We start from the raw sequence: 19,931 nt of genomic DNA, 5'->3' as shown, positions 1-19,931 counted from the left end.
CACAGAGACAATACTGACATTCAGAGAGTGAACAGATGTAGTCATAATGTGTTGATCGGTAGATATAAATTCCTGATTGTATGCATTTCCAAATCTCAGTATACATTTCCAAATGTCTGCTCTCTGACCTTAGTCTGGACAGCATGTCCCCTGTGCGGCCAATGGCAATCTGGTTCTTTAGCAGGTTGTCCTGAAGGGTTGCAGCAATCTGGTTCCTCATAATCACCTCCTGCTCTTGCTCCCTGTTGAATGAGAGGTTGCGCACCTCTTCCACAATGCTGCACGAATAAACACATACTATGTTCACACACAGTGAAATATGGGTTCTTGTTTTGGAAAGGGAAGCGGCTTTGGAATTAAAAACAAAAAATGTGCAAGATCCCCTCTTGATCTTTGTTTTTACGGTTTAAAACACCATGGCTGTAATAATTGTATTATCCTTGTTTTTATATATCAGGTTGTTGTGTTGCATCTATGTACAGTATGAAATGTGTTATATAAATAAAGTTTGATTCCATTTTATTGTTTTGTTTTTCTTCCTAAATGATCAAGCTAGGGACTACAGGCTGGTGTGACGGTACCTCTCCAGCTCCTGACTTATCTCCCTGTAGGCCACCATATTCTTCTGCATAGCAGACAGCACCAGAATCAGCTCCTCAAAGGTGTCCATGGTCAGGTTCTCCAGGCCAGTGGCCTTCCAGGGCTTCTGAAGGCGGGTAATGTCGGTGTTGGCCACAACCTCCTCCATGCGGATCATGCACTGGTCCCTGGAGAGGCCTCCATTGTCCGCTGGCAGCAGCTGTTTAGTGATTAGGTTGGTTATAGAGGATGATGTAATGAGAGGCAGTGTACTGTGTGTACAGTTACTTACTTACTGCTTTCTCTTGATCATATTTCCATCATAGTTCTCCCTAATGACCAGCAGGGGGTACTGTCCGCCATGTAATAGGCGTCATGTATTCTGCCCAATGTAGTGCGTTCTCTCCGAAAGCGTCTGGGATTGTTTTCAACCTCATCAAACTCAAGACTAACCCTTAAACATTGTTCTTGGTGGAAACATGCATCTGTCCGCTTCATACTTTTCCTACTGGATGCGCCTTACTCACTCTCTTGGTATGAATGGGAAATTATAAAGTTGTGTTGATGCGCATAAAAGGGAATATCGAGGAATATGGGCAAACTCCAATCTAAACATGGTAATAACAAGACACATTTAATTAAGTCAATTTTATGTATAATATATGAATTTCTGCTTGTCAACATAAACGACACTTTCTCTTTTGTTTATCTTTGTATGTATGTATGATTTGGATAGCCTGCAAACTCAGAGAGAATCCAGAGGGTAAGATCCAACATTTAAAACAATGTCATTATTTTTTGTCATATTTACAATGTCAAAACTGCAGATTGTTTCCATACGTTTAACCCTAACCCTTTCAGGTGGTAGTTTTGCTACAAACGCTCTCACCTGTCACAGAGAATTGGACCATGCAGACTTTCACACCCACAGCAAATTGAAACAGGTACAGTGTTGAATATTAGTATTTTATATTAATTATAGTTAATATAATGTTATATTATTTATATATTTTGCTTGGCAGAGACAGCTTTTCAAACAGACATGCTAAGAGTGGTGTGTGTGTGTGTGTGTGTGTGTGTGTGTGTGTGTGTGTGTGTGTGTGTGTGTCATTAATTATTTTTAGGATAGCTAACTGGAAAGAGTTTAATTGTTTAGCAAGCTTCCTCTGTATTATCAGGGTTGTTTGCAACCTGGGGGATTGGCCATGTTTAGGTTCCCATATGCTTCAGGGTTTTGTGTTGCTTGTAAACTGATGGTAGGATAGACACATGTGGAACATTAGAGGACATTTTAATAGGAGGGGCATGAACCTGGTTAATGATGTTAATGGGAACCAGGATGGTGGAGTCATGGGATGGAATGGGACTGAGGAACCTAATGAAAAGTTGAATGACCAGATGAATACAGAATGTTGTCTATACATCTTTATGGCTAAGGCATATTTTCTGTCACATTTCTTCCAATTAAGACACAACAAATGTACATAATCGTCAAATTGTCCAACTAGCAGCTGTCGTGTTATTACCCCGATTCAACCATCAATAAAATGGATAGACACAGTTGATCACCCCATAGTTTCTACATCCAGACTCAAATTCTGTTCACATGGGTTTACATTTGGGTTCCATCACCCCGAATGTCCTTTATGTTTCAGGTCAGACACTGGATGATACACTAGCCAGACATGGCCCCTCCCAGCTAAGCCAATCATCACAGGATGAACAGAGGAACTCACAGCTAGGGACTTGAAAGGTGTTTGGAGAGTTATAGTTTTTTCTTTGCTCCTTCCTTTGCTCTCTCTGTGAGAGAAGGCGACCATGTCTGTGTGAAGTGCATTGGCCGCCTTTCTGAACAGCGGGGTCTTTCAGTGATGCCACACTGAAACCAAACATCTGGTACTGCTTTTCTGCAACAGAGACAGGCTGTGCTGGGAAGAAAACGTTAGAGGGGGACTGAGGGGTTGGTTGGTTGCAGTTGGATTGGGGAAGGAGGTGTGGTAGGAAGAGCTTTTAGTGGAAAGTACACCTCACGTGACTATTTATTTTTGTTGAGATGGTCACAGTTGGGTGGATACCTGTTGGCATTCCTGTTCCTTTCTCTTAATAATAATAATAATAATAATAATAATAATAATAATAATAATACATTTTATTTATAAAAGCACTTTACATAAGACATCTCAAAGTGCTACAATTAAAAACAAGAAGATAAAACAATAAACATTTTCAATTAAAAGGCTAAAAAAAAGATGATTATATCCAATATGATTGATTGATGATCGCCACACAGGGATGAGTAAAGCATTTAAAATAATTTATTAACCATAAAATATATTTTGGAGTCAGATATAACATAATGTGAACTTATGTTATTTTGTCATCTGGCCACTTGTGTAGAGTTAGCTTCATCATGTCCATAACCGTCTGAAGTTGTAGCCTACTTGGGAATACATTTATGTTTTATTCTTAACCCGCCCTCTATTCCTCTTTTTTATTTCCGATTCTTCAACAGGATGTGCAACAATTTCAGACTTGTAGAACAATTAACCTCAATGTTGACATACTGTGTCTGTCAAATTACAGAGACTTGGGGCGGGGTGTTGACAATATCACCTGATGACATAACAAAGGCACCTTTCATGATCAAAACTGTTTGTCTAAGGCAGAGCTGGATGGGGTTCTAGTTCAGAGTGTGTCAGGACAGTCAGTGTGTGTTAAATTTAAGAAATGTACAGACTGTTATAAAATGAATATAAGTTGCTCCTATTGTATTGTATATTGTAATTACGATTGCATTACTCTAGTAAGGTATTTAATCCACTTGTGTTGTAACACAAACTACTGAATTACAGCATTTTACTACGATGTTATTACTATAGTTGCAGAGTTACTACATAGGTATACTGTAGACAGATTGATATTAAAAGAGATCTCAAATTCTGCAGCCAAGCCCATCAGAGGGATGTTTATTGTCTTCTATAAGAACTGGTTTCTGTCTTAGTCCATTGTTTACTGTACTCTATGTATGGATTTGTAACTGCAGCATTGAGGTGAGCCAACAATTCTGTTTTGTTTGGACAAGGAATCCTCTTAAACACCCCATGTTATTGTTACCACCAAGGTGTTTCTCTCCTGTTTGTTCACCTAGATTTTGTGTTTGTTATTATAACTGCTGGAGACTGTTCAGACTCTGTGTGATCATAGAGGGCTCAAATTGCCTCCTAGAACATTCCAGGTTTAAGCCAGGGAAGCTGGTTTTACCAAACACGTATTGGATTGTTCAGTGGCACCCTTTCGTGTTTTGTTACTTGGAGAAGCTTCAAGTATTTTAGAAAAACAATTGTTTACTGTTTAAGCTCTGACAAACAATATTTATATATGTTCGGACATGCAAATTGTGTGTACTGTAAATATTAGATTAGATTAGATTTGATTCAACTTTATTGTCATCGCAGTGTACAAGTACTGTACAATGAAACGCAGTTTAGCATCCAACCAAAAATGGCAAATAGTGATATAAGGGCATGATATAAATAGAACAAGAATTGTAGTGAAAGGTAACTTATACAGTATGTTCTGAGGTAGTATTGTAAACATCAGTTTAGTTTAGAGGTATATACAGTTATGAGCTATGTACAGTTAGGTAGATAGTACAGTGAGGTAGTTTATGTACAGTATATAATGTGCAGAAGTATAAAATAAGCTTTATCAGGAGACATGTGCAATGTGCAATATACAGTATGTTCAAAGGTAGTAATGTAAACATCAGTAGTGCAAAGGTAGGTTATAGAGTGATCACATTAACCAGGGATGAGCAGCCAACAAAGTATTGTATATACGTAGATATTGAAACAACCCTGTATAAGGCAAGCTAGCATCTCCACTAATGGAGTTAATTATCCTGGGACAGAAACTAGCGGGGCAGGTTGGCAAGTGGAAGGTTGTGAGTTTGATCCCCTCGGGCAAGCTATTTTACTCTGCCTTTTACTACATTATGCTAACTGGAAGGAGGTTTGTAGGGAAATCTGGCAAGGCCTGTATTAAGTGTGTCCTGTATTAAGTGTGTGTGTGTGTGTGTGTGTGTGTGTGAGAGAGAGAGAGAGAGAGAGATATAGAGAGAGAGAAAGAGAGAGAGTCTCCACCGTGTCATCGGATTGTGAGCAGAGTCCTTACACTTCCTGCCTCAATGATCTGAATATTCACACTGCGATAGCAAGGCCAGCACATCTGACTGGCCAATTGGGGAGTTGCACGATTCTATCTAGCCAACAAAGACCTGGACACTGGAGGTGTTTGCTTTCTTTTATTCCTCAGAAATTAACTGGGTTTCATCAGCCAAACAAACCACCCGTCCAGAATGCTGCATTTCCTCACCCAACCACAGCTCATCATCGACATCCCTCCTCCAACTCCCTTCTTCTAGGAATCCCTCACATCTGGTTTCTGTGAGCCCAGACCTCTGGAAATTAGGATTTCTTAATGATTACTCTCTGTCTTTACTCTGCTTGGTTGGAAAACAACCTCTTGCTCGTGTCCCTGGCCTCTTTCAGTTTGCACATCCGACATGTAATGGGATGGGATATCTGTTTTCCCAATATGGTGATGTTTGGCAATCTTCCTCTATTGGGTGACTTAGTGTAACCTTCTGTAACATAAAATAAATTACAGCCAACAGGAGTAGTTATGTATATCACACAACACTATTGTGTCATTTCTTGTATTGTGTTGTTACTATCAAAACTGCCAACAACCATACACAGATGTATTTACTGATTTAGGATTGGTTAAATCGAGAGAAACAGACTCGCATAAGCTCAGTAATGAAGCAACTATCCTTCCCCAGCCCCACCCCCCTAACTGTGAAACTACCTATCCAGGTATTAGTTCACACAACTTGAAACAAAGCCCTGAACTGTTCCCAGGACTCTTGTGTTGAGCTAAAGAGGAGATGGGGAGGGGGGGGGGAGGGGGTACAGGATGCTAGCTGTGACACCCAGTTCAGGCAAGGAAAAGTGCTCCACCCCCCTCTCTGCTTGTAACCCTACCCCACATGAAAGCTCCACAGCAGGCCACGCGTGGCAAAGGATGGTGGGGGTTTGGCAGTGATGTTGGGTGAAACCATCGACAGGCAGAGTTGTCTGTCAGTGCGATTCTCTCCTTTGTTGCTCATCTCCATCTGGGCTAGGGGCGCAAGGCCTTTTTTGTGGGGGAGTGGTGTCATGCCTCTTAATGTTGTTTCAGACTTGTTGCAACACAGGGTGTGATATATGCAAAATAGAATGCATTCTGGTTGAATACATCCAAAAAGACACAGTGGACATACTGTACAGAGCACAGCAAAGGTTAGTACCTGCCTGTACATATAGACAATGTACATAGCTGTGTCCAAGTGTCTGCTCTCCAACAACGTCACTATTGTAGAATCAGTTTGAAGTTGACCAGATATTAATGCTCCCCTCCCATGTACAGCACTCCCTTCATGCAGATGCTATACTCCATTGTTCCCATGTTTATCAATTATCAGAATAGCAAGAAGTGTTGGTGCACCACTGACTGAATGTAAGGGAATGTGCAATATCTATTATGTAGATGGCTATATGCAAAGTGCGTATGGTGTATGTTAAATATGTAATGTATAGTGTCTATTTTTTATACAGCGTTGTGTGTCCCTTTGGGACATGATTTCATCCTATTCTATACAGATCAGTCATCAGTGTAGTTTAGTTTCATATCACTCTTTTGTTATAAGGTTAATAATATACATGCCAAATTCTGAGAAGATTTAAGGTTGATCAGGTTGGCCCAAATATCCACTCATGGTTTATAGCATTAATGCATTGATAACAAAGATTTAGTTACGACCAATAAGATGCTATCATATCCAAAGGTTTCAGTGTCAATAATATTTTGAAAAGTCTGTTAAATCAGTGTGTTATTGTTTCCATATAGTATGCTTAGTCTTGCTCATATATGAGAACAGTGGGTGATATTACTGTATTTTATTACCATGTGACTAAATGGATTTCATTTGACAGCTTAGAGAGTGATGTCAAAGCTGGCATGGCGGGCAATGTCTGCCTGCTGAGGTATGCCTTAGGTAGTCATCAAGGAGGGGAATATTGAATATTTATAAAGCTTACATGTTCTTATATATGATACTTTTTATGCTCCTGTATGGCATAAATATGATATTATTCTGTCTTTGATGTAAACTACATAATTACAGTATGTTAGAGAGTGTTAGCAAATGTCTATACCTGAATTGGACTGTACTATTTTGCTCTTCAAATGTTAGGAAAACAGACACTGGCAGATTTAATCTCTCCCTAAGGTCAACTGGGAAACAAGAGAGGGAGAGAGATGGACAGAAAAGGTCTCTGTGGCTCCTGTGTGCTGGGGTGTGACAAATTGACCTTTCTAATTAAGTTTAACTGACCCAAAACACTAGAATAAGACACTCTCTCACTGTGTGGATGAGGTCAGGGGTGAAATATATAGAGAGGTTCAGCTTTCATCCCTAAGGGGAAATTAGTTAGGTCTTGTGCTAGTTACTTGTATATAGTGTGTGTATGTGTGTATGTGTGTGTGTGTGTGTGTGTGTGTGTGTGTGTGTGTGTTTGTGAGCACTATCTGGGTTGATTGTGCCCTGAGTATTTTTCACATAGGTATTAGGTAGTAACACAGCAGGCAATCCATCTCGACAGGCAATTTGTTTCTCTGTATCAGTCAATGAGCAGGAGATTCATTGTATCACTTACTATCTCTCTGCCTGTCTTTCTCCTTCTCCCTCTGTCTGTCCTCCCGCTCTTTCATGACTTCATGGTCTCTCCTTTATGCTGTTTCCCCCTCTTCCGACAGGAGTTGTGTAGGAGAGAGGTGAGAGATGAACAGCACCTGGACCATGACCGCCCCCTAGAGGGTAAGTAGAGAGATACTCTCTACAGTACATCAAATTCATGTTAAGCTTAGCTAAATGTGAAGTGAAACTCATCACAGAGCTATTATTCAGAGGGTTTATATAGAAGTATTTGATTCAGGAGTTGGATGATTCCTAGCTTCACTACAGATGCCATTTGCTTGCCTGGGAAAGAGGAAATTGCTAACATGTCCACATCTGTTTGATATTTGTTTGGGAATGTCTGAATCCAAGGATGCTTGTGCCATTCAACCAATACAGTTGAGATTAAGAGAAAGGTTACATTTTCCTAATACCTTGCTGTGGTATAGTAAAAGTGATCAACTCTATTGCAGGATAACACTAAAACAATGTGTCGCAGTTCTTTAGAAGTCCTCAAATGAGAATATGTGCACAGGATATATCTATATCTGATATAGTTATGTATATCAGAATTGTAGCAATTGTTTTGACAGTACTGTATCTATTCTCTTAAGTAAGACACTTGCATGTCTTACTGCAGGACTGATGATAACACACTGCATGTTTTTCAGTGGCACTGCCGCCAGATAGGGGAGCAGAGAAGGAGAAACACAATGTTCCCAACAGACACTCCAGGAAGAGGAATAGCCATGTTGATGTGAGTCCACTCCATTCTTACTGCACAGCTCAATGTACAATAGCACTGCAATGGGATGTAATGTTATGAGTATAGTAAGGTTTCATTTGATGTCCAATAGTGTTGCAGGCTGCAGCAAAAGTGACATATGTAGCTAACATTGTTGCATCTGATCATCTTCAGTTTGGCATTGCTTAGAATTTCAGTTACGTCCGTGCAGTCATGTGATTGTCTCATGTCGTTATGGTTACAGCAGGACATGGAGTGCAACATGGTGTTGGAGGATGACACTCAGCAAGAGTGGGTCTTCACATTGTATGACATTGACAACAGTGGCAAAGTCACCAAGGAGGTACAGGCGCCCTCTTTCAGCAAGCAACTGCCAATCTTCCCCCCTCTTCCCCCCCCCCCCCCCCCCCACACACACACACACACACACACACACACACACACACACACACACACAAGGTCTTTCTTTTGAACAGCTCTAGAACTAGCACATGCTGCTGTCTGGGAATCACAGATGTAGTAGAGCTGGGTCAGAGTGCAAAAACTCTCTTGGACGTATTTTAACTGGGTATGAGACATTTTAGGAAGTAAACACAGACTTTGCATTTCAATAGCTATGATGCAGCTGTATGTGAAATGGTGATAATGTGAGGTGGTATGCATTGTGGATTGACCAGGAATACACATGAAAATGTATCCAGCATAAACCTCCCCTTAAAGATTATGTAAGACGAGTCTGTAGCCCTGCTAACAGTGTGTGTTTTGTGTGTGTGTGTGTGTATGTGTATTGGTGGTGGTGGTGTGTATATGTGTGAATATGCACATTGCAGGATATGTCCAGTCTAATGCACTCCATTAATGAAGTGCTTGAGGCATCAGTCAAGCAGCCTTCCTGTAATAGAACAGCCCTGGGACTCAAATTCGTTGTGACCTCATCAATGAACACAGTACAGAGCACCAGAACAGGTCAGCTGAAAGAAAATCACCATTTAGCACTTCACTGGTAATAACCGAGGATTAAATCATAACTTGAGATTGTCTGATAAACTCAGATTTTTTTAAATTCAGCCTCCAAAAAACGGTTCCTTGTTAACCAACTGACTGGGAATTGCTTAAGTTAGTTACTTATGATAATGCTATTTTCTTTTCACTGGTCCAGCCCAGCAGGAGGAAGCAGGGAGCCGTGAGAGGACGTTTTACTGTCTGGATGAAAACACAGAACGTAGGAATCACTATCTGGACCTGGCTGGTATAGAAAACTACTCCTCCAAGTTTGACGACACAGGTACACTATAATAATTCATTTGCAACTTCTATTCTATACAGTTACATCAACATGGTTTTATTGCAACTACAACAAAAAAGGAATAGCATTAGCAATAGAAAACCATGTCATTGCTACATCTGTTCAATATATAGACAATAGTTTCTATATTTCACTAGAATCATTCAGAAGAATCAAAACCAAACATGTTCCTCTCCCAGACTCCCCCTCACAGGAGCCTAGACAAGACTCTCACTCAGCTCAGCAGCGGCGCTCAGTGGGGATGGGGGAGAACTGCCGCTCATCTGAATCCCGAGAGAGGGGCCTCTCTTTCCTAAGGCCCCGCCGTGGCCAGGCCAAGGCAGCATGGGGAGACGGAGGAGGTGGTGGAGGAAAAACAACCAAGATCCATGGCCACCACCCCACCTTGTGGTTCCACCCCTCCCAGCCCCAGCCCCAGCCCCAGCCCCAGCCCCAGCCCCAGCCCCAGCTCCATCTTCAGCCCATGCTCCACTTACAGCACAGCCACAGGCTTCGCTCCAGGACCAGAGAGGCTGGTTCCCCTTCTAGAACCCCCCTGGATCAGCCTGGTTCCCAAGCCCAGTCAGGAGGAGCAAGGGACACCCTGGCTAACCTGCCTGCCTCTCATGGGGGCTTTTTCCCTGTGGCCCAGAGGCATGAGCACCACCACCACCATGAGCATCATCACCACCATCACCACCACCACCATCACCACCACCACCACTATCACCCGGCATGACTGGACTGCTCTCAAGGCCTCTCTGTGGTATACTGTTGGACTGTGAAACACCACTGCCCTCCACTGTATTTAATGAAAGCAAACTCCTCCAAAACTGAACTGCTAAATCCTGTAGGTCTAATGATAACTGCCTTTCAGGTTGAATGTGCCATGTTGAATATGTATAATGCTAATCACCTACTAAACTGGACTGCAATATCTTCTCAGGTTTCTATAGATTATCATAACATGAAAATCTTAAAAGTGGTAACGAATAGCTTCATGAATGGAATACAATGGAATGGACTTTATTTTGTCATTGCTACAGTACAGGTACCAAACAACGAAATTTAGGAACTAGAATCTAGAATGCAAAGGTTCATACAGTCTAGGTATAAGAGTTTATGCTATTTAATTGGACTGTAATTTCATGAAAGAGTTAGATAGCATTTGCTCTTGGTTATTACATAATATCAATTGAAAATCCTCATGTCCTAGTGAAGGTGGATGTTTTCATATTTGTAAAGACATACACACATCATCAAAGTATGTAATAAAATAATGAATGTTTCTATGTAGTGACCCAAATAAAACCTTGTAACATGATATGACTGTATGGAACAATATTGAATGGATGTTCTATTTCACTCTCATTAAATGCATAAAGTTTCTGTAGCTGCTGGTCGTGTTACACAAGAGCATTAGTGGCCTGACCCGTGATTGCTATGCTCTTGATCGGGATGTAAGCTTCCAGGAAATCTATATAGTTTTGGTGTTGGCAGACTTCCAATGTTGCAGTGCAACCACAGTACAAAGTCACATGTTATGCCTTGTTGTGTCTGCAGTGCCATGTCTATCTTTATTGGCTTTATTGAATTACTACAAGGTTAAAGTAGAGATTCTCAGATTTTATTTGATGGTATTTGTGTACATATTGGTTTCACCATTCAGAAATTACAACACTTTTTATGCATATCTCTATTTGAGGCTACCCAAAAGTAATGGGACAGATGTATCAAATGTCCAAATACTTGGCTAATCAACAACTTTACACTTTTTGGCCCTGAAAAACTATTGTTGCAAAAACCAATGAGTCTGGAGACATTTGCTTGTACTTGGGCTGTCAAGATGTTTCTGTACACTTCATCCTGCTGCTACTGTCAGCAGTTACATCATCAATGAAGACAAGTGATCCAGTTCTAGTGTAAGCCATACCCCCCCCTCCATCATATTCAGATACGGTGTTATGCTGTAGATATTGGGTATCTCTTTTTCTCTCTCAGTCCACAATTAACTCTTTCCATCTTTCTGGTACATAATAGTGAAGTGAAGTGAAGTGAAACTTTATCATCTGTCCACAAAACCTTTTTCCAGAACTATGCAGGCTCTTTTAGGTACTTTTTAGCCAACTGTAACCTGGCCATCCTGTTATTGTGGCTAACTAGTGGTTTGCACCTTTTATCTCATTTTCTCCTTTCTCTTTTCTGTCTCTGGTGGCCACTTCTTTGTGCAAGCATGCAAAAACAGCTAATGTCCAACACTGCAAGTCCATTTCGGGGGTGGTTATATTATAATTTGGGAGGATGTTGTTTGAAAATACAAACACAACTTTGCCACGGTGGACAGAGGAGGCAGATTTCCAACAAACATACTGCTTTTAAGCTTTTAATCTGCTTCAACACTTCAGAATAACAGCTATGAATAGAACAATGTTTACACTGGTGCTTATATATAGCCTCCAGACAGGTCATTTGAATGATGAGGGATGGAGGAGGGAGGCGTCATTTTGTAAGCGGTTGTTGTTGCACGACCCGTGGTGAAAGTTGCAAATAGAATCCCGTGGGGCGAAGTGCATGAGACAGCTGTTTCTAAAAATACCTACCACGTGTCTGAGTCTCACTCCTACCATACCACAGCAAACACAGTCCCAGACACTCACCCAGATAGACTCTTGGAGGGAGACAACATCAAAACACAGGGGCACTCTGATTGCTCAGCACACAAGCACACCCAGCCACAAGAACGGGGCTGATTGATACCAGTTCCGTGAGCTCAAGACCTTGAGGAGTGGGAGAACACAGAACCATGAAGACCTTGAGGTTCCTCGCTGCTGAGGGCTTTGCCCAGAGCGGCATGAGCGCCAGTGAGAACCTCAACTGTGTGTCGTTCAACCTCTACCCTCTCCTGTTCAAAGCCTGCTACCTGCGTGAGGAGGCTCACCTGCTTCACAACCTAGTCCAGACCTGGCCCCTCCCCGAACTCAACCTGCAAAGGCTCCTGGGAAGCACGGCAGACTGCCAGGAGGACCTTACCTCACGCACCTGCCGTCTGTGTCTGGAGGCTCTGTTAACTGGCCTGAAGGTAGAGAATCTATGCATGCTGGGGCAATTGTTTTAAAAGAAATATTTGCTAAGCCACAAGCCAGGGTTACAATTCTCAGGTTTTCAATGGTTTTAATTGAATGATTATGATTAATATGACGTGTAACCTTTAAGAGAGCAGTGCAAGTGCTTACTTAGCAGTGCAAGTTACTTCATAACTAAGGTAATAAGGACGTGTTACTGTTATAGTTGTTATAGTTTTTTGTCAACAGAAGATTTTGTAAAGGCATCCCTGCCCTCACAGTATAATTACCATGTTTTGATGTGAAATTTCAATATGGGCAATAAAGTTCAGTCCTATCACCCTAAGGCCTACGTGCTGCGCCCCCAAACCACCTATGCCAAGATCCTCCGTGTGGTTGACCTGACTGGGCTGAAGGACACTGAGCATCAGGCCTGTTCCTGTGGGGCCACCCTGGGCCGCTGGGGGCGCACCCAGCTGCTCACCAAGATGTGCTATGAGACCATGGTGGCCATGCAGGCGGACGACACCTCTCCCTCCGCCTTCGAGACTACAGTGGATGTGCGGTTGAACGGGTTCGTCACTGGGCGGAACTACGAGATGGTGTCCCAGGCCTTCATGCTCCTCCATGATTGCCCCCTCAAGCTGCGTTTCGTGGGCTTCCGTGCCGACTCCCTGGCCCTGAAGCAGCTGTTCTACGTGCTGCGACTGGCTGAGCCGGAGTACATGAGGAAATTAGAGGTGGTCCACAATGTGCATCTGGAGGCCCCTCATCTGGAGGTGCTGCTTTCGCGGGTGAAGTTTACCAAGCTGCAGTCCCTTACTCTGCCTGCAGGTGCGCTGGACGTGCGCAGACTGGGCTCTGACGAGGAGGACCTGCTGGCGATCATCGGGGAGCTGCTGAGCCATCTGACTGAGTTGTCTGAGCTCTCCATGGGCTTCTCTACCATCACCGGACACCTGCGCAGACTGCTAAAGTGAGGGACTCACCTGCATGTGTACGTGTGTGCATGTGTGTGTATGGGGCAGATTACAGTATATCTCCCAATCCCTTCGGATTTGAAATGTTTGCTGGTGTCTCTGAGTTTGCCACCTTACGAACTGCAGAATGTAAAACGATATACTACGGGGCGAGACTAGAAAGCCAGCTCATACTGTACTTATCATTTCATAACTGTACATATCCTATCCTAATATCCTATCCCTATTGCGTATGTAACTTTTGGACTATAGGATAGTAGTTAGGATAGGATATGTAGTGTCTGAGGAGAGTCCACACTCTGAATTTGACCAGTGTGTAAAGCGGGTAGCCTACGGCGTATCCCCAAATGGAACTCTGAAAGGAGACTTCTGTAAGTAACCAACACTGGATCTTGAACAAAACACACATTTTTGCGGGTTTGCAGATTATATATATATATATTTTAAAAAAAATCCCAGATTTTATCCCTTTTTCACCCAATTTGGTAGCCCATTGAACCCAACCTAGCATCCAATTATCCCCTGCCTATTGCGAAGGATCCGCCGCACGACCCCATGGCCGGCAGTCCCAGAGGAGGCCGCCAGGCAGACTAGCTGACTGGCTCCTCGAGCCCAGCACCCCGGGGGCGCTGTTGCGCGACGGATCCTTGTCCGGAACTACTCCTATACCGCCCTCGGGAGCGGCCGCCCAATATGCCGCTCCCCGTGTGTGCCCCAGCCATATCCGGATCTGGCGAGCTGGGATACGATCCCAGTCCCCGGTGGGCAGCTTGCACTAGTGGCCAGTGCTTAGACCGCTACACCACCGCGGGGCACGGGTTTGCAGATTTTGTACCAGGGTTTAACGACAGTTCGGCTGCATGCTTGCCTACAATGCCTATTTGGGTCACCTGCTCGGCTGACTTTTATTTGATCACTAATTTTTTTAGGTTTATCCAATAATTAATAATTAATAATAATTAATTTTGCCATTTAGCAGACGCTTTTATCCAAAGCGACTTACAATTACGAATTACAGGGACATTCCCCCTGGAGTAACTGAGGGCTGAGTGCCTTACCCAAGGGCACACTAGTAGTGGTGTGGCTTCAGGCGGGATTTGAACTCACAACCTTCCGATCACAAGTCCAACTCACTATCCACTAGACCACCACTACCCCACCATTATCCCTCCTATATGTCACATTTCTTCAATCATGAATTAGATTTTGACTACAATAACATTCAATGCGATTTACGCATGAAATGTTCATGCTAGCAGATGTTTTAATATAAAAAGGCCATGCCAACATAAAAGCTATAGCTGACTTGTGAGCTTGCATCAACCTTAATGCTAAATGCATTCAAGTGTGAGATGATTACATTTGTCAAACCAATTTAAGATACACCACATTAATCTGTGGTAGTGAGCACACAGTGAGTGGTGGAATGTCTGGAATACCCGTCGGCATAACCACGGCGTTTGATTACACCACCCGGACACATTTTGGCACACAGACACTATTTGCCATGACAGCAACATAAATCGTAAACTGATTTTCCTCCACCTTCTGCCATTCTCGCTCTGTGCGGAAGGTACCGCTGCAGCACAGTGATAAGAGGATCCAGAGAGTTCACTCGACATCCATTTCCGTCAGCGGTCTGTAAAAAATAAGCAGACCTGGCCGGATTGTCAATACTGGTAAAATAAAAGAGTGATTATTTCGTTAATCCTTATTGATGAGCTAAACATGTGTGTCTAGGATCATACAATATTTTTGCCACACAAAATGGAACAAGTTAGTAAACGTAATTTTGTACAAAATAAATATTTTACTTTGTTTAAGGAGAGTGACTGCTGTCCTTGTGAATAATAATTAATTATTAAATTATTACATTTTATAGAATACATTCCTAACCCTGCATAACCGTATAGCCTATCATCTGCACCCATCATCACTTCTTAGTAACTTAAGAGACTGCGAACTATGGAACAATCACAGTATATTACACTGATTATCCCTTTAATGTCTCCACTCTACAGTCCCCTGACCACTCCACTACAGTGTCTGGACCTTGCATACTGTAACTTGAACCGTGTAGACATGGTCTACCTGGCCAACAGCCTGCACAGTGAGTACCTGGTCCGTCTGGACTTAAGTGGGCACGACGTGGCTGCCCTATTCCCCACCACCTTCCACAAGCTCCTCCAACGCAGCTCTGCCACCCTGGCCAGTCTGGCCCTGGAGGAGTGTGGCCTGGAGGACGAGCACATGGACATCCTGACCCAGGCTCTGGCCCCCTGCCACTGCCTGGAGGAGCTCAAGATCCTTGGGAACCCATTAAGCTCCATCGCCCTTCGCCGGCTCTTCTCTACCCTAGCCACAGGGTTCCCGGCCCTCAGGTATGTGGAACTGCCAGTGCCCCGTGACTGTTACCCCACGGATGTCACCTACCCTCTGGATGAGAATGTGCTGCAACAGTACAACATAGAGATGTTCCAGGAGGTGAGGGGTCAGCTGATGGGGATCCTGCAGGGGGCCGGGAAGGGGAACGTGGAGGTGTGCAGCCCCCTACTGGGGGCTTATGACCCAGAGATCAACGAGACCGGCAACGAATTAAGCGTGTCCATGCTGACCTCCTTTAATAGTGTTATTGGGAACTTTATTGAAACCATAACAACCGTTGACAACAGGCGATCTCAAAGAGAGTGCTCTTCTTAGAAAGGAGCCAGTGAGAACTGTAAAACACCACTTCTATCTGACGTACATAGCCCTTGATTTACACACAACAATCATGTTGCATTTTATTACAGACTAGCGAGATCCAGGGCCAGTCTGACTAAAAATCTATCCATGTCATAATTTATACTGATTTATCAGTATTTCTAGCAGATATTTTGACTGCCGCTGCCTCTTATCTGGTTATCTTTTGCAAGACAAATTATTTGAGTTACTACTTGCTAATTGAACATGTGTATATATTCTGGCTTACATGGTTTTGTATCTTCTTGAATATGTGATTTGTATATTAGTAAAGGTTTCATATGAGTGAGTGAATTTCACCATGAATTAAAGTGCATTTATGATTGTGGGACGAGCGCAAAGCACAATGATTTCCACTAGCGGTTTCCGTAAATAAAACCATGTGAGAATTCTGCACACAGCATAAACATCACAGACTATTGTACAGCTTTTCCAAAACAGTAAACATTTTAATAAAACAGACACTTTGAACAGGTTACATTTTATTTTAAATATTACAATAGAGGACAATCATACAACAGACCAGAGAGAAGTGGCATCAGCTCCTCCAAACCCATCTCATTTCTTTTGCCACTCCTCTATTTCTTTCCTTTCTCGGATGACCTCAACCAGGTAAGGCTCCAGGTAATGAACATCCTGTGTGGTAATAAACAGAGTTGTATTCAGCCAGCACACCCATACATATAATTATAATATTTGCTAAGATCTTGATTTCTGCATTAATTTACATCTTAATGCAAACCTTTTATGTATTCCAGTTACTCATCTCAAACTGTATTCAATACAAGTGCAATTAGCACATGTCATATTGAATCAGTGATCCTTGATCATGGTCCTGGTTACAGCTTAGCAGTGAAGCACCTAATTCAGCTAAGGTTTTAAAGATCAGTTGATATGTGGAATCAGGTGTTATAGCCCAAACGCCTGCATAAACTGCAGCTCTCAAGTGCCAGGATTGAGGATCATTGATTCAGTATGGTTATTATAAGAAGCTTACCTTTTCGTATTGAGTCCATTGATCTTTTGGCAGAATCTGCTGCTTCAGACTGAGATCAAGGGCTCTCTTCACCCGGAACATCCTGTCGTTGTACACGGTCTCTGGGAGCCTCCGGAGGGCCTCTTTCACATCATCGTCCTCATGGATGGTGTCGTCACGCATTAATCCTGGGACACACAAGCATCAACAAACAATATCAATGTGCCCCAAATAGATATCAGGTACATATTGAGTCGCCAAAACAATAATCACCATTTTGCACAAAGACTCCATTTAGTCAATGGTCAACGTTTAACAGACATAGACGTGCAATGGGGAAGTACAGTACTCAAAGACACAACATAAGCCGTCTCAAAAGCTCCACGTTGATTTAAAGAGGTGCAGTGTTTGTGTGGGACATTGTCCTAAAAACAGTACAGGAACATAGACAGACGCAGTTCTCTATTCCTCCATCTACCATTATATTGACATATTGTGTTCACTCTGTTTTGTAATGCTTCTGATGACGTTGAGTACATTTCTCAGGCAATATGCATTATTGGGTACAAGACAGACACTTACCTATTTTGTTGAAACCGCAGGCATTGTAGTACCATTTCTTGAAGCCTACCAGGAGTCTTCCAGTAGCCGCTGTGTAGTAGAGCAAAAGCAGAGTTAAAGGTTGACTAGATATGAAGTCAATAGGACAACAGTGGGGCGACGCTACCAGAGATCATTTCAAAAGAGGAGACGATCAATTCTGGCACGGATATGCCGCCATCTCAGGAATGCCTAGCGTTGGTGATCTCAGGAGTGCCTAGCGTTGGTGATGTCTACTTATGTTCTGTTCGTTTGGGTTCTCCAGAACTCGCAGTTCCTAGTTGGTGAAGACAACATGCATTCAAGTGCTTTTGAAGTGGGAACGACTCTTCAACCAATCGAATTAAGTTTGCAATTCATAATGAACGTAAAAAAAACTACAAACATAGATAGATATATACGTTTGTTGTTAACTGTTCACCATTTGGATAAATAAGACGAAATTGTACAGAAAGATCAACACTGCTGAACAACAGACCGCTGGTCTACATGGCTGTAGAGATAGCCTAGCTGTGCTTTGACCAATTGGAGTTTGAAGGTTGACGACAACACCTAATGGTTAGCCTATTTATCGTGCATTTTCCGGCAGCTAAGGAGAAGCCCCTGAACATGTCAGAATACATTTCATTACAATCCAATAATAATCAAATATAGTTTTGTCTTCATTCAAAGATTGTCCTAATTCGACCCTAGCGCTGGGGACAATCTGGCGACGACACTCAGATAGAGGACACAAGAGCTATACGTCATTATATAAGGTTAAACACACCAAAACACACCACATTGTCTTTCCATGATTCAGAAAGATATGATCCCACCGTTGACAACAATGTATTGAATGTATCATGTCGATTTAAGGCTAAATAAATGCCTAAAACGGGTGTGTATATTACCTGGTGCCCTCGACGCCATTTTTTCGTATGGGTAAGAACGAGGTGAATTGTGGGTAGAAATTACATACTAGGAAATGGGCTGTGTTCGGAATGGCATACTAGTATACTACTCATACTAGATATGACGTAGATGAGTATGCGAGAGCGTTCACACTGTACAGTATGCGAAATTTGAGTATGCGAGAAATGTAGTATATATGTTACGGTACATGTGGGAATACGGTACATGTGGGAAAACTAGGATTAGGGTTAGGTGCTACGTTATGGTGACCAGACGCCCCCGATTTCCGGGGTCAGTCCCCGGTTTGGATGACCTGTCCCCGGCAACAAACGGTCCCCGGAAAAGTCCCAGTTTCAAGCATTTCTTTTTTTAAATTTTATTTTATTTTTTTGGTGTAAAAAGCAAATTACAGAATTCAGAAATATTAAAACGGAAAAAACGGAATTTGGGAAAAAATAAAATGCCTAATTTCCATCAAGCATACAGCCGGTCCTCCACCAAGTGCATCAGCCGCCCGCCAAACTTTACCTGCTGAATAAACTGTGGTAAGTGCTGTGAATCTTGATGACAGTAAGCACCAGAATGTTCATGACACGTTATAAATACAGAATAATCTGCTGATTTTGAGCTGACAATGCTTCGTGGTGTTTGTAAAGAGCATTGATCATTTACTTTAGCTAGTGATCACTTAACCAGCCTAATATTGGTAGCTATAACTATAACTGCCAGTGCAGGTGTTCCCAGTGTCACCACCTTCTTTAAAAGGGTAGAGCCTACCCAACATGAGTATGATCTGGCCATAAAGGAGGGAATCTTGGCATATCATACATTGAAACATAATCATAGTCACCGCTCCCTCGACTGCACTGCTCAACTGACAAGGAAGCTTTATGAGCCGAAGTTTACCTGTGCCAGGACAAAAGGTGATGCTATTATTCAGAATGTTTTTGCACCTTGGGCAACCACTATGGTAACACAGGACCTAGATAGAGTTGAATTTGTGTCCATTTCAACTGATGCTTCAAATCATGGACATGTTAAGCTGATGCCAGTACTAGTCAGGTACTGCAAAATATATGATGGGAGCCTGTCAGTAGAAACAAAGCTACTTGATTTTGTTGAGCTTAAGGGGGAAACAGCAGAGCAACTGGCAGCTGAGATCCTTGTTGTCATAGAGAAATACACTCTTCAGAACAAAGTGGTGGCATTATACTATGCTTACCCGGAAGTAATGCACCCGTAGAGAGGGTGTTCTCTCTTATGAATGATATATGGACTGATAGTAGGAAT

At 42.6% G+C, this 19,931-nt stretch overlaps 3 protein-coding genes across 3 annotated transcripts; 2 read left to right on the top strand and 1 right to left on the bottom strand.

Annotated features, from left to right (window-relative positions):
- Positions 1-1,171: 1,171 nt before the first annotated feature.
- Positions 1,172-10,126, top strand: LOC308158206 (protein naked cuticle homolog 2; the record flags this gene model as incomplete). The annotated part of the gene is made up of 9 exons (XM_080531801.1): positions 1,172-1,196; positions 1,316-1,342; positions 1,441-1,523; positions 7,438-7,498; positions 8,029-8,114; positions 8,347-8,445; positions 8,933-8,996; positions 9,262-9,387; positions 9,588-10,126. The coding sequence occupies 9 exons, from the start codon at positions 1,172-1,174 to the stop codon at positions 10,124-10,126; spliced, it is 1,110 nt and encodes a 369-aa protein (XP_080387927.1).
- A 2,064-nt stretch (positions 10,127-12,190) lies between these two features.
- On the top strand, positions 12,191-16,129 carry lrrc14b (leucine rich repeat containing 14B; the record flags this gene model as incomplete). Its single annotated transcript, XM_080531800.1, has 3 exons — positions 12,191-12,466; positions 12,797-13,425; positions 15,451-16,129. The coding sequence occupies 3 exons, from the start codon at positions 12,191-12,193 to the stop codon at positions 16,127-16,129; spliced, it is 1,584 nt and encodes a 527-aa protein (XP_080387926.1).
- Positions 16,130-16,611: 482 nt separating this feature from the next.
- Positions 16,612-18,665, bottom strand: uqcrb (ubiquinol-cytochrome c reductase binding protein). The gene is made up of 4 exons (XM_080530838.1): positions 18,641-18,665; positions 17,730-17,798; positions 17,169-17,335; positions 16,612-16,807 (listed from the first exon to the last, which is right to left on the bottom strand). Exons 1-4 carry the CDS (start codon positions 18,657-18,659, stop codon positions 16,730-16,732), a joined length of 333 nt encoding a protein of 110 aa, XP_080386964.1. The 5' UTR covers positions 18,660-18,665; the 3' UTR covers positions 16,612-16,729.
- Between the last annotated feature and the right edge of the window lie 1,266 nt (positions 18,666-19,931).

Source organism: Nansenia antarctica (genome assembly GCF_963989245.1).
Source record: "Nansenia antarctica genome assembly, chromosome: 5".
In the NCBI taxonomy this organism is placed as follows: Eukaryota; Metazoa; Chordata; class Actinopteri; order Argentiniformes; family Microstomatidae; genus Nansenia; species Nansenia antarctica.
This window is presented reverse-complemented; position numbering and strand designations above follow the sequence as displayed.

What these genes read in the sequence shown, in the direction of transcription:
- uqcrb (XM_080530838.1), bottom strand. An exon ending in CTGCGGTTTCAACAAAATAG is followed by an intron (nt 17,336 to 17,729) that starts GTAAGTGTCTGT and finishes TGTGTGTCCCAG; the next exon opens with GATTAATGCGTGACGACACC. An exon ending in AATGGACTCAATACGAAAAG is followed by an intron (nt 16,808 to 17,168) that starts GTAAGCTTCTTA and finishes ATTACCACACAG; the next exon opens with GATGTTCATTACCTGGAGCC.